The 12500-nt window shown below is 39.5% G+C and overlaps 3 protein-coding genes across 4 annotated transcripts in view; 1 reads left to right on the plus strand and 2 right to left on the minus strand.

Annotated features, from left to right (window-relative positions):
• Positions 1-12500, minus strand: part of LOC111340886 (F-box and leucine-rich repeat protein 13) — a 28703-nt gene that overhangs the window by 9237 nt on the left and 6966 nt on the right. For both annotated transcript variants that reach the window (XM_088761719.1, XM_088761720.1), the window contains 10 exons: positions 11792-11859; positions 11325-11445; positions 10145-10178; positions 4734-4843; positions 3852-3959; positions 2791-2912; positions 2269-2378; positions 2106-2158; positions 991-1091; positions 452-581 (listed from right to left, as the gene is read on the minus strand). In XM_088761719.1, coding sequence (XP_088617845.1) covers positions 452-581; positions 991-1091; positions 2106-2158; positions 2269-2378; positions 2791-2912; positions 3852-3959; positions 4734-4843; positions 10145-10178; positions 11325-11445; positions 11792-11859 — 957 coding nt within the window. The remainder of the gene's footprint in view (positions 1-451; positions 582-990; positions 1092-2105; positions 2159-2268; positions 2379-2790; positions 2913-3851; positions 3960-4733; positions 4844-10144; positions 10179-11324; positions 11446-11791; positions 11860-12500) is intronic.
• On the plus strand, positions 5312-7069 carry LOC111324210 (uncharacterized). The gene has a single exon (XM_088761723.1). The coding sequence runs from the start codon at positions 5436-5438 to the stop codon at positions 6942-6944; it is 1509 nt and encodes a 502-aa protein (XP_088617849.1). The 5' UTR covers positions 5312-5435; the 3' UTR covers positions 6945-7069.
• Positions 7234-9316, minus strand: LOC148731582 (uncharacterized). Its single transcript, XM_088761721.1, has 2 exons — positions 9105-9316; positions 7234-8978 (listed from the first exon to the last, which is right to left on the minus strand). Exons 1-2 carry the CDS (start codon positions 9284-9286, stop codon positions 7340-7342), a joined length of 1821 nt encoding a protein of 606 aa, XP_088617847.1. The 5' UTR covers positions 9287-9316; the 3' UTR covers positions 7234-7339.

Consider the following 12500-nt stretch of genomic DNA (forward strand, 5'->3'; position numbering starts at 1 on the left):
TTTCGCATTTCACGTAAAATAGCGTGAACCTCGCTGCTTAAGCTTCGTGCATAGTTAGTAGTCCCCTCTAATAACTATGCTTCGCGTGAGCTCATATCATGATGGATTTGAAGGCGCCCTTGCATGAAAAGCAAAGAATAGTTTTGGTGTCCTTTTTTGCGGCAATTAGCTTCTTCTTTGAGAGAGGAAAAGTGAAGAAAATCTTACGAATGCAGCAAAAGTGAAACAGGTTATTTTCACTTAGAAACGGCAAAGCGCAACCGTCAAACGTGAAAAATGGCGGTGAAAACAAAGTCACGTGGTCACTCTTGCCACACACGTTTCGCGTAAACGCGGTGCTAAATCTCTCTCATAGATCAAAGATGACATCAAGATGTGGTACAATCTTAGAAATGGCAGAAGAAGCGCAGCCGAGTGTGTCATTGATGTCTTTAACCGTAGCTAACTTTACCTGCTCACATCCAGACAAATCAAGGTGGACTATCTTGTGACATCCTTTCCCATTCGCCATGTAACTAAGGCCTTTATTGGTAAACTTTGTGCAGAAAGCCAAGCTCAGGTAAAGCATGTTTGTGCAGTACCTAGACAGCCACAAGGTAGAGGCGCGCAACACAATTATGTACGTTGTCAGGCTTGTAACTAAAGCCATTCAAAATAAGCAAGAGAATCTTGAAAACAAGGTTTCCTGAGCAAACGGAGCAAAACTTTTCCGTTTACCGCACACAAAACGCTGATACTTTGAAAACGCTTAACAGCACCCTTAGGGCGTGACAAGGGCTCAATTTTGCCTAAAACATAATGACCAGCTCCCAGTTGGCTTCTTAGTTCAGTTGATAGAACACTGCACCGGCATCGCAAACGTCATGGGTACAAATCCCGTACAGGACTGAATTTTTTTTACGCCTTATTTTCACTGCTGCTTAAATAGTGTTCATTACTGCGAGGATCGCTTTCACATACAAGAAGGAAACATTTTGTGGAAAAACTGACCTTCCGAGATATCTGAGAGACGCATCAGAAATAGGCGTTTTAGCCAAGTTTAGGTACAGTAAAGCTGTGCAGCCCATGGCAACATTCTTGACTGTTTCATCCTACAACCATGAAACACAATTAGCGCTCTATTCACCTAACTGCCGCAATACTTATCACGTGATATTCATAACGACTAATCAGAACAAAGGAAAGGGTCACAGGGAACCAATAAGAGCTCAAAGCATATCCGTGTAGCCGCGCCGAAACGCGGGAAAAGCGAGTGACTAAGTCGCGAGGGGATTGGTTTTAGATTTATACTTGACTGGTTAAAGGGTGGCGCGACATTTTACGACCCATTACAGAACGTATAAAGTATAGTTTAGAAAAACCACTGCAATCTCTTTTCACACTCGGAGTGGAGTGAAAAATTGCTCCATACAGCACTTTTTGATCAAGTGTCGTAAAACCACTAAATGAGCAATCACAGTAACTGATCGGGGGCCTGATTCTCGAATGTCCCGGAGCTATATTTTAGAATCAAAATTAAAGAATAGAGACGCAGTTTCTGGCTACCTAACCAGTCCATTTTATTTCTTTAGCTGAAAGTTTTATTGTAGAGTTTTCAAAAACGTTTTAAACCTCATTCTTGAATGAAAACAGATCAGCTTTACGGGCTCGATAAGTTACCGGGACCTTCGAGATACAGGCCCCAGAAAAAAGAAATATATGACGAGGAGCTAATTACAACTCAAAGCAAAAATAACAAAAGTGCTTCGTAAAGAGGAAATGCCCGCCAAAAACAAAGCCAAAAAGGATTAATTTGCAGACAGAAAGTAGTGACAACCTTTCTCTAAAAGGATAAACATTTCTGAAAAAATTTGTGTCAGAATTACCGTGACAGATTCTTATAATGATAACAAAAATAATGATAATGACGTTTTAAATTATAAGAACGGTCATCAGGTGGGAGCAGGGTGGGCGTTTTTCTCCGGGTACTCCGGTTTTCCCCTCTCCTCAAAAACCATCATCATTTGAATTTATTTAATTTAGAGTTTAATTGCATTTACACACGAAATAAAGGTCTAAATAAAGGTGTTATTATTATCATTATTATCACAATCATTAGTTCTAACCGTTACTCCTGAACACTCCGATAAGTTCAAATCTTGCAGATTTCTGCATTGAGCTGAAGGTAAAAACAAAAGAGCCATTACCTTCCACGGCACCGCAGATGCGTTGTTAGAAATAAAATGAAATATAATTTTCGATAATTACTACAAGAAGATACAGCTGTACCTGCGAGTTTGATGCTCTCACTTGTTAAATTATAGCATCCGCGAAGATTTAAATGCCCCAGGAATGGACGGCATTTGTGGATTACGTTAGCTGCTACTTTATTTGTTGCACTGAAATCAAACAAAAAAAGAAAATATTTGAGTTAGCAAATACTACATGCGTTATAATTTGGTGCGATAATCGTAGAGACGTTTTGAGCGCTAGCCCTTCCTTAGAGCGAATGGAATTCGTGAGAAGTTTGAAAAGCACAGATATGCTACAGGGCTCGTTTTCACAGTGGACAGAGCTGGGGCTGTGATCAGAGTCGTAAAAGCCCTCGCGACCTCGTGCAAATAAAAAGTCAGATTCACAGCCATAACCGTGACGGGTTCAAAGTCGGAAGTATCAAAACGGTTCCAGTTTTTTTCGATTCTGCTTATGACGGGGAAACTACAGCCCCCGCCCCCCCCCCCCCCCCACATTTTCCCTTCCCCCGCGCCTACTTGTAACTCATTCTGACCTGAATAGTTTAAAGCTTCTTACCTGTGTTTCAAAATGGAGAAATCAACCTTACTCCAGAGAATGTTGGCTTCAATTAACACCTTCCAGTTTCTACACACCCGAGCACAACGTCCCAAGTCACCAACACTCACGTAACTGAAAATCTGACACATAATCAATTTACGATGAATATTTGGATTGAAAAAAAATTGTTTTACACGAACGTGTATCTGACTGATTAATTTTAAAAGTTGAGTAGCTTCTACCGTTTAATACTTTCACAAATTGATACAAGGTTTCTTTACTACAGTGGCTAGCAAACCTTGTCAAATGCCTCGCAAATCCACTGATATCACCATGGACTTCAATTTTTTTATCATATCTCTCAGGTAGTGTGGCACAAAATTCAAAACTTTGTTTGACTTTAAATCTTTCCCCTCCATTTGAACCCTGAGAAATACCAAATATCTTAATGATCTCAATTTCTTAGTTCGTACATTAAGTTACGGAGCCTCGCCATTAATCCGAGCTGGAAGAAACTTGCTCCGTAACTTATAGTACGTAGCAGGTATTCGGTTAAAAAGAGGTACAGATTGCATTAATTTTCTATCGGTGCTCTGAGACAAAAGAAAACAAACAAAAGGGCCACAGTGGCCTTCGCTTGAACTTCCTCCTATAACAGCATCATTTCGTGCTTTGTGGTAACTAACATTCGTGAGTTATCATTCGTTCAGTCCGTACATATGTGTAACTTCCGAGGTCCTTCCGAAGCGCGAAGACCGACGGAATACCGAAACGGCTCGAGGTTTTGTGGAGTTCCGTCGAAGTCACTTTTTAGAAATAAACAAGTCGAGCTTCTCTTCAAAAGGCTTTCCAAAGTGGATTCGACCATCAAGGCCGGGAAAGGCATAAAAGTGTGCTTCCTTTGTCACTTTACGCCGCGTGACAGTGTTTACACTGCGCAGAAACGCCAGTAGTGCCTTTCAAGATGGACGACAAAGGCTGGGCATTTTAGGACTTGGGCTTTTCTACAGGAAGCCCAAGTAATAATAAAATGGATAAAAAAAAAAAAAACTGCATCCACATTCAAAGCTGATGCTTACCCTTAACGCAACATGTTTTGGTAGTGATGAAATTTCATCTTTGCCATCTGTTCTAACACGGAAGAACCCCTCGTACGCTGAGTCGATGATCTCTCCTCTTTCAATTCGCTGAACATTTAAAGGAAAAGTATGCAAAGCAGTAAATTAGCCTAAGAGCAAGCACACACAATCCTTAGAGCTATAAAACTTAGTTGCCACAGGCTAACAGGAAGTTTTTTTTCCATCCTGGAGTTGTCTCTTGTCTTATCCTATCCTATCCTATCCTATCCTATCCTATCCCATGAAGAGGCAGTATGGTTAGCCTGCAGAGCAGACCTAATTTTGGCGAGCAGGTACTCGAAAATTATGGCCGTCATCTTTGATTTTAATGGAAGTGGAAGGCTGGGGAGAGAAAGAAATTTGTACCAGGGTGGGGGGGGGGGGTGAGCGACAGTGAAAAAATAAGGAGAGGGAGAGGGTGGGGGTGTGAATATTTCGCCCCTTCCCGCCCCTACCTCCTTCCCCTACCCTTGACTCAAACTACAAATTAAACATGGCTGAATAAACGATCGCGCGCTTCTTAACGTTAACTCGCTCGAACAAGATGCCTGCACTGCTGGCTACAGTGTGGCCGAGTTTTTTGGGCGCTGAACTTGTAATCTGGTTTTTCCCAGGTCCAACCCCTGCGACCTGCTATTCACTGGATTCGTTCTTGTCTGTACCGAGTTCAACTCTTTGGCTGTCCTTTGTAAATAGCCAACCGCTGCCTCCTCCCAGTTGCATTCTTCAATTTTGTATTCATGTTTTTTGAGTTCACATCCGTTACAAATGTAAATTTTTCTAGAATTCCGTTCAAATGCATGCTCGCTAGAGGACTACCACGGTTATATTTGTTCCACAGACCTCAAAATACTCCTTTGTCTTCATTGCATCCACAGCAACACTATGCCACGCATCAAACACCACACGTAACAACGACATTGCTAGGACTCTGCGGATCCTTGAGGAGATAACTGAAATTAAAGCAAATGCATCGTTAAGCTTGATTTTTCTCCCACAGAATGTTTAACAAATTAATGCACAAAAGTTAAGATTGCAAAGTTTCAATCAATACGGCAACTTCAATCCTTAGACAGAGATGTGGCCATTAAGAAAAAGACAATTTATGCAATAAGCACCATTACTAATATTTTGCTATTTTTAACATAAAAAACAAACTGAAATAAATTTCATGTTGCTGTGGGTTTGACCCGAAATAGATCATAAAGATGTCAGAATTTGGTAAGAACATCAGTTTTACGTATGATGCACGATCCTCGCAGTAGATAGCGCTATTTATGCCATAGCGAAAATCAGACCTGAAAAAAATCAGGCCTGTACGGGACTCGAACCACTGACCTCTGCGATACTAGTGCAGCGCATCAGTTTTACAACAAATCTGGGGAAGCAGTGGGGTTCAGTCCCCTCGGGTCAACACGTATATTTCAATTAGCCATTTTCAAAACGAGCGGCGGTCTGGGTACGATTTGCCACCATAAAGGCTCTTGGGATCGTTTGGAGGGACAGCGTGAAGGTAAACAAACGCACAGCTGACGTGTGACAAACATGGCACACTATAACTGCTGTATTCCAGGCTGCACTAATAGTTACAGAAATGCACCTAACCTTCAGTATTATAGAATTCCAAAAGACCCTCATATACGTAGAAAGTACGTGGTTCTTATGAGGAACGAGACTCTGAAATTAGATTCTACGAGTACGCGGATTTGCTCAGTTCATTTCGATGGAGGAGAAAAACTTAGCAGAACGCACTTGCCTTCAATTTTTCCATGGACAAAACCGACAGCTCAACGTAGAGAACGCAAGAGGGCCAGTTTCGAAGATGTACAGAAAATAGAGCAAACCAAAAAAAGAAAAACAGCACTTGCTCAATTACCACAGGAAGCGAACTTTAAATTTGAAGAACAGACAGAAAATATGAATGTTAATGCTGACACCAGTACCAGTGTGGAAATGCAAACGTTACTTACTGGAGACCAACTAAACAGTTTATACAACAGAATGCAAACAAGAGAACAAGAAATTGTTAAGCTTAAGGGAGAGATTCAGCAGTTGGAGAAAGAAAACAACAACATAAAAGAGGTGAACAGCAAATTACAAAAGGAAATCGAAAGCTTGAAGCATGCTTTAGATAACAATAGATTTGACATAAGCAAATTTAAAGATAAAGATGATGATATTGCATTCTACACCGGCTTTCCCGATTACAATGCTTTTATTCTTTGTTACAAAACTGTAGAACAAGCCTCTAGCAATATTAATTATGGGCACAAAAGGACCACCACGAACGGTAATGTTGGGAGACCCAGAGTACTTACTAAATTCCAGGAGTTTACCCTTGTTATGCTGCGCTTGAGGCTGGGTTTGTTTGAGAATGATCTTGCTCATCGATTTTTGGTTTCAAGATCAACTGTCTCTAAGATTGTAAATGCCTGGATTCCATTTTTGAGGAGGGAATTTGAACCTCTTATCATCATCCCCCCAAGAGAAGTACTTCAATGTTATAGGCCTGACAGTTTTAAGAAACTGTTGCCTAACGTAACAGTCATTGTCGATTGCACGGAATTTGAAATGGAGAGGCCATCTGCTCTTGATTCACAGTCTACCTGTTTTTCATCATACAAGTCAAGAACCACCATGAAATCACTGCTGGGCATAACGCCAAGCGGTGTTTTATGTTTTGTGAGTGACTTATTTCCTGGTTCAACCTCAGATAAGGAAATAACTGTTCTTAGTGGTTTTCTAGACAGACTAAATCCTGGTGACCAGGTACTGGCTGACAAAGGGTTCAATTGTCAGGATGAATTAGCTTCTGTTGGTGCAAGCCTTGTTATACCAAAATTTTTAGAACAGAAGATACAGTTTTCCACAAATGAAACAAATCACAACAAGGTGGTTGCTAGCCTAAGAGTTCATGTGGAGCGGCTCATGGAACGTATAAAGAACTGGCACATCTTCGACCATAAGATACCAATTACTATTGCACCTATTGCATCAGACATGCTTGTAGTGGTCTGTGCTTTGTCAAATTTTCAACCCCCTCTTATAAATTAAAAATTATCATGTAATATTGTTAACTGTCATGACACATGTTGATGATGAAACACGAAAACATTCATATTGCAATAACTTTCATTAAATGGTGTAATGAAATAAATTTTGTTTGGACCAAACAATAATATTGGTATTGAAATTGGAGTCAAATGAGTGATTCAAATTCAGCTTACTTTGGGGAGCAGCTACATCACACAATGATAGTAGGTTGGGTCATTTGCATTTTAGGTTTAGCATTGCAAATGCTTTGACTACACATTTAAATCTAGGTTTGCCAAAACATGCAGCGTATAGTATAATGATATTATTCAACATTGGACATGTTAAGAAATACAACTTCAGTTATAAGTTTTCTAGTAGATGAAAAAGAATAAAACTCTTAAAACAAAAAGCTCTCAAAACATGCGCGCATCAATTTTGGGGAGCCCATATTTCACACAAGGATATGAAAGTTCTGGTACAATCCAGCAGTTAAAAAATGATTCAAGTTTTGGGAATATTCTATCCCAGTGTTCTTGTGAGAAATAAACTCTCTCACAAAAAGGTGTGGAAGAGGCTGTTCCCATAACCACAAAGTCAGTCCATTTTTGCTCTGCCACAAACATTGCCTGTTGTACTTGAAAATAATATTTGTGTCTTGAGTTCAAAATCACAGATTCCTCAAACTTCTTGCAAATTCCTTTTCGGAGCAGAGCCTCCTCCAGACTTTCTTGCTTTTCCATCTGAATATATTTCACTTCAAGAAGACCCTTACTGTCTTCTGCAGAAGGGTCACACACTAATCCGTCTGGACTTGCTCCGAGTAACCCATGATGCTTGGAAATGAAAAAGCCACATTTTTCTACGGATATATTAGTAACCCCTTCCCCCTGCTTTAATAATTTGTAAGCAGCTATGATCCTGTCCTCCATTTCAAGTCCTTCTTGCATGTATTTACTCTGAAATGGTTTTTTGTAACCAAGGACATCTTGGATGATTTTTGTTGGTGATGTTGTTTCCCTTTGCACAGCTATTCTGTAACAATTTGTAGCAGTAATCCTGGGCTGCCTGTGATGATGCCACAAATTTGAGTTTGACTGCCCTCGTGTTTGCTCTTCTACTTTCTTTATTTTTTCTTCATCAAAATTAATGTTCCTCTTCACTTTCTCAAATCTCACTCTTAGTTCATCAGCTGATATTGGATGACATTTGATGGGTGAGATGAGTGGCTCTTCCAGATTATTTACCTTTTGAGGAAGAATATGTGTCCATCCAACAGCTCTCCCAGATTTCATTTGATATTCTTTTAAAGATTTATGGAAGTTTTGTAATCTTTCACTTGGCCAGACTTTTTTTTCTGATACACAGGTACCATTCTGTGCTGGACATGAGGCTAGCTTTGGCCTTTTTGCTTTCTTTTCTTTAGCATAATCATGTTTGACAAAGCTCATCTCAGAGATAGGTGTCACTGGACCCTTGCGTTTCCCTGGCACATTCCATTTACAAGGCTTAGATGTGCAGGACTCAGCTGCATCCGAATTTTTCCTTTTCGTCTCCTTAAAGCTTTGTTCAAGGGCAAACAATGTAGATGCCACATGGTTACAACGGCCATCAATACCAGCAGGACACTTACAGTGTGCTTTTAACACACAACCTATGGATGACATTAACAGAAAACAAGAGTATACTTTATCTTTTTTCATCGATGGCAGAACTTGGCTTTTTACATAATGTTTTCCATTTTGGTGCAGATGTCCAATGTATAAAACATGCCCTGACTTGAAGAAGTTAAATCCCTTGACTAGGGGCTTTGCAGTGGAAAGTTGTTTTTTACTTTCAACTCCTTCAATCATAAACTGCCAAACGGTTCCAAAAGCTATCTTAGGCAAATCTTTAAAATCAGGTTTGTATCCTTCTTTTGGAAAGAATTGGTTGAGCTGCGGCTCTTCCTCCTCCAGCACTCCAAGTTGAGCCTTCTTGCGGAGAAGGTGTAGTCCACCGTCTGGATCACGGAGATATTTAACGTCTAGTCCATGCTTAATGTAATCTTGAACTCTGAAAAATATGAACATGATATATGACTGGAATGAAACAAAATAAAACGACACAATTTCTCCTTCGATATAATTTAAGCTCATATGTACACCACTAAATGAAAATATACACCTCGAGTGAACCTACCTTGTTATCAATGCTTTCTTATTTCCCGTAGTCTTTGCTCCCCTGCACAGCAACCACCTTTTCAATTGAACGACGCTACATTGTTCTACAGTTTCGCGAGGAATTTTTGCACCAGGTATATCTTCTTCTGTCAGAATAACCTTGAGAGCGTCTCGCACGGTTGCATTGCTCTTGTCCACCATGTTCTTGCTGTCCCTCCAAACGATCCCAAGAGCCTCTAGGGTGGCAAATCGTACCCAGACCGCCGCTCGTTTTGAAAATGGCTAATGTTCGCGCGAAAAGTTTCGTTACGTTACGTAGTTTACTGTTGTAGTATGTCTTTAAGCTGCGTCTCGCGTTCTTTCAAGATCCAAACCGTCGGGTATGTTTTTAGTTTTCATTTCGCCGGCTTTATTTCCTTTATTATTTCGTTTATGTCACCTATGTTTGGTAGTTAGATTTAGCGTAATTTAATTTTGTTAGAGAAACCACTGGTCAGGAAATAAATAGATGTATGTGGTTCGGATAGCCACTGAGGTCACTGAGTAATGTTACCTGTGCGTACGTTACAATCAGTTCATCATCACTTATCTGTGACTATTTGTGAAACAGATTTACACAGTGGCGGCTCCAGGGGGAGGGTCCGGGGAGTCCAGACCCCCCCCCCTTATCAGACCTGACGCTTACAACTTTGAGACTGAAATTCATACATCGACAGGATCGTAGACTAATTTTTAACTGGCCGATTTTTTTTTAATGAATCCAAGTAAACGGTAGGCGACCAAGGAATTATAACATGCAACCGTGACTAGTGAGAGGGGGTGTGGTAGATGTGGGAGAGAAGTAATCTGCCTCAAAAGAGTCCAACAGTCCTTTCTGAACCAAAGTTTGGACCCTCCCAATCAAAAATTCCTGGATCCGCCCATGTTTACAGATGTACTTTAAAGCTTGATATGAGATTTTATTCATTTTAAATTGATATGGATAACTGAAGATTGATAACTATGAAAATAATTTCAATATAGACGGAGGAACTGGAAGCAAAAGAAAAATTTACCAACCATGCTGCCTTTCCTTTCTCTCAGAAGCCCATTCCTGTGGCAGTGGGTCAATCAAGTGAAGGACAAATTAAAAGTAGTACGGTAACTACACTATTTGATACCACACAGACAAAAAATGTTAACAAAAATACTAAAAAAAGCCAAGAGTCTGCATTTTTTTTTACCTTTAACAGGATTATTATTACTATCGTTATTATTATTATTATTATTAGTATTATTATTATTATGACAGGAAATACTACATGCCAAATTTTATGAGGCATCCGGCACACAGAAATTAAGACTGCAAGAGGGTTTTGCAAAAACTCTAAAGCAAACTACTCCTGAAAGTGGCTGAAATTCCCTCAAAACAATATTTCTTGGCAAAACAATTCTTTGGTGATACTTAAATTATTTACAGTAGAAGAGTACTTTTGAACACTAGGGATTAATTGCCTTAACTGTTCTTAAGATTGCATTGTAAATACTGAATAATTAATCTTCTGCAATAGGTGAAAAATATACACATCCTCTTAAAGTGCACCTAAAACCCAAAAATTTTTTTCGCTTAACGAAATAAGCATATTTTTTGCAGTATTCTGTGCAAAAATTTTTTAATTAGCTCAAATCTTTAATTTTCTGTGCCCAGTCAAAATACAGAAAATCGGCTGCCATCTTGCCCCATGACAGAGTTTAAAGAGGAATGGCTGTAGCGGGTAATGTGACATCAAATTGAGAACACAAAAGTCTGCATTTCACACATTTTCACTTGTTTGGGGAGGTTGTCGTCGATATTGTCTGAAAATATGCCGACTAAGTGTGTTGTATGAGGAACGTATGAAGGGCAATACCCTCTTGCAAATTTCACACGTTGCCACATCCTTCTACAACACACTTAGTCGGCATATTTTCAGACAATATCGACAACAACCTTCCCAAACAAGTGAAAATGTGTGAAATGCAGACTTTCGTGTTCTTGATTTGACGTCACATTACCCGCTAGAGCCATTCCTCTTTAAACTTGGTTGTGGGGCAAGATGGCGGGCAATTTTCCGTATTTTGACTGGGCACAGGAAATTGAAGATTTGAACAAATAAAACAATTTTTGCACAGAAATACTCCAAAAAAATATGCTTATTTCGTTAAGCGAAAAACATTTGGGGGGTTTAGGTGCACTTTAACTGATTTTTAAAAAAGATACAATCCAATATCCAAGATGTATCCTCTGTACTCTATGCTGATGCCAAATCCGAGCATTTTCTTGTTTCTTGGCTAATATAGCCTTCTTTCTTCTCATGTACTTGTGATAACGCATCCAGGCACTATGACAAAATGAACGATAATCATTTTTTGGGCTTTACACTGTGACATTAGTATGCATATTTTCCAAACTGTTCACTATAAATCTTCTAAGGTGCTAACAAAGAGAATTCATTCGTTTAACAATCAGAGCTTTGTTATTTGGTGACCATTTCCTTAATTCTCCTAATCTAAATGTGTGATTCATTTGTGATGTCATAAGAAGAAATTAGATGGCAGTCGCTCACAGAAGTCAAAAGGTTAAGCAAATAAATTAAAACAAAAAGACCTACACTGAAAAACAATGACTTCTAAAGATAGCAGATCCAAAAAGAGGAACAAACTTACCATTAACAGCTCATTTCTTACCTGAAACATGATGCCTTTAGTTTAAGATTGTACGAGTTGTAGGCTTTTTGGTACATTTCAGGAGTTGGCTGAGGGAAAAGGTAAAAACATCTTGAAATTTAGACCTTCTTTAAACACAGGGAGCCCAGGCAAGCGATGAGTCTGGTTGTTTATTCCAAATATAAAGGAATGTATGGGAGAATATTGAAGAGTCTTATTCTCGTAAACTTATATCATGAAATGTCTGAGTTAAAGCTCAAAATAAATGTAAACCTACCTTACTTGCTGTGTATTGTCGTTTCTGTGGCTCTAAATGGCAAATTTGAGCAATTTGGTGGGTTTTGTGTCAACTGTTACTCTATGTCGCCTTCTCATAACGTACAGCAACAGTCAACGCAAAACCCACCAAATCGCTCAAATTCGCCATTTAGAGCCACAGAAACGACAATACACAGCAAGTGAGGTAGGTTCACATTTATTTTGAGCTTTAACTCAGACATTTCATGATACAAGTTTACGACAATAAGACTCTTCAATATTCTCCCATACATTCCTTTATATTTCGAATAAACAACCAGACTCATCGCTTGTCTGGGCTCCCTGCACTCTAAATCATTAGAACATGCATTCCCTTACACTCCTGAGTGCAAATAAGCACTGTAAGAGCAAGTAAAGCGTCTTGCACAAGAACACAACACCATTACCCAGCTACATCTCTAAGGCGACCTCC

This window comes from Stylophora pistillata, chromosome 5, assembly GCF_964205215.1.
Source record: "Stylophora pistillata chromosome 5, jaStyPist1.2, whole genome shotgun sequence".
Taxonomy (NCBI): Eukaryota; Metazoa; Cnidaria; class Anthozoa; order Scleractinia; family Pocilloporidae; genus Stylophora; species Stylophora pistillata.

Bases quoted from the DNA above. Each gene is read 5' to 3' on its own strand.
- LOC148731582 (XM_088761721.1), bottom strand. From the start codon at position 9,286: ATGGTGGACAAGAGCAATGCAACCGTGCGAGACGCTCTCAAGGTTATT. The intron at 8,979-9,104 runs GTAGGTTCACTC...CATATTTTTCAG, and splicing joins AAGAAAGCATTGATAACAAG to AGTTCAAGATTACATTAAGC.
- LOC111324210 (XM_088761723.1), top strand. From the start codon at position 5,436: ATGGCACACTATAACTGCTGTATTCCAGGCTGCACTAATAGTTACAGA.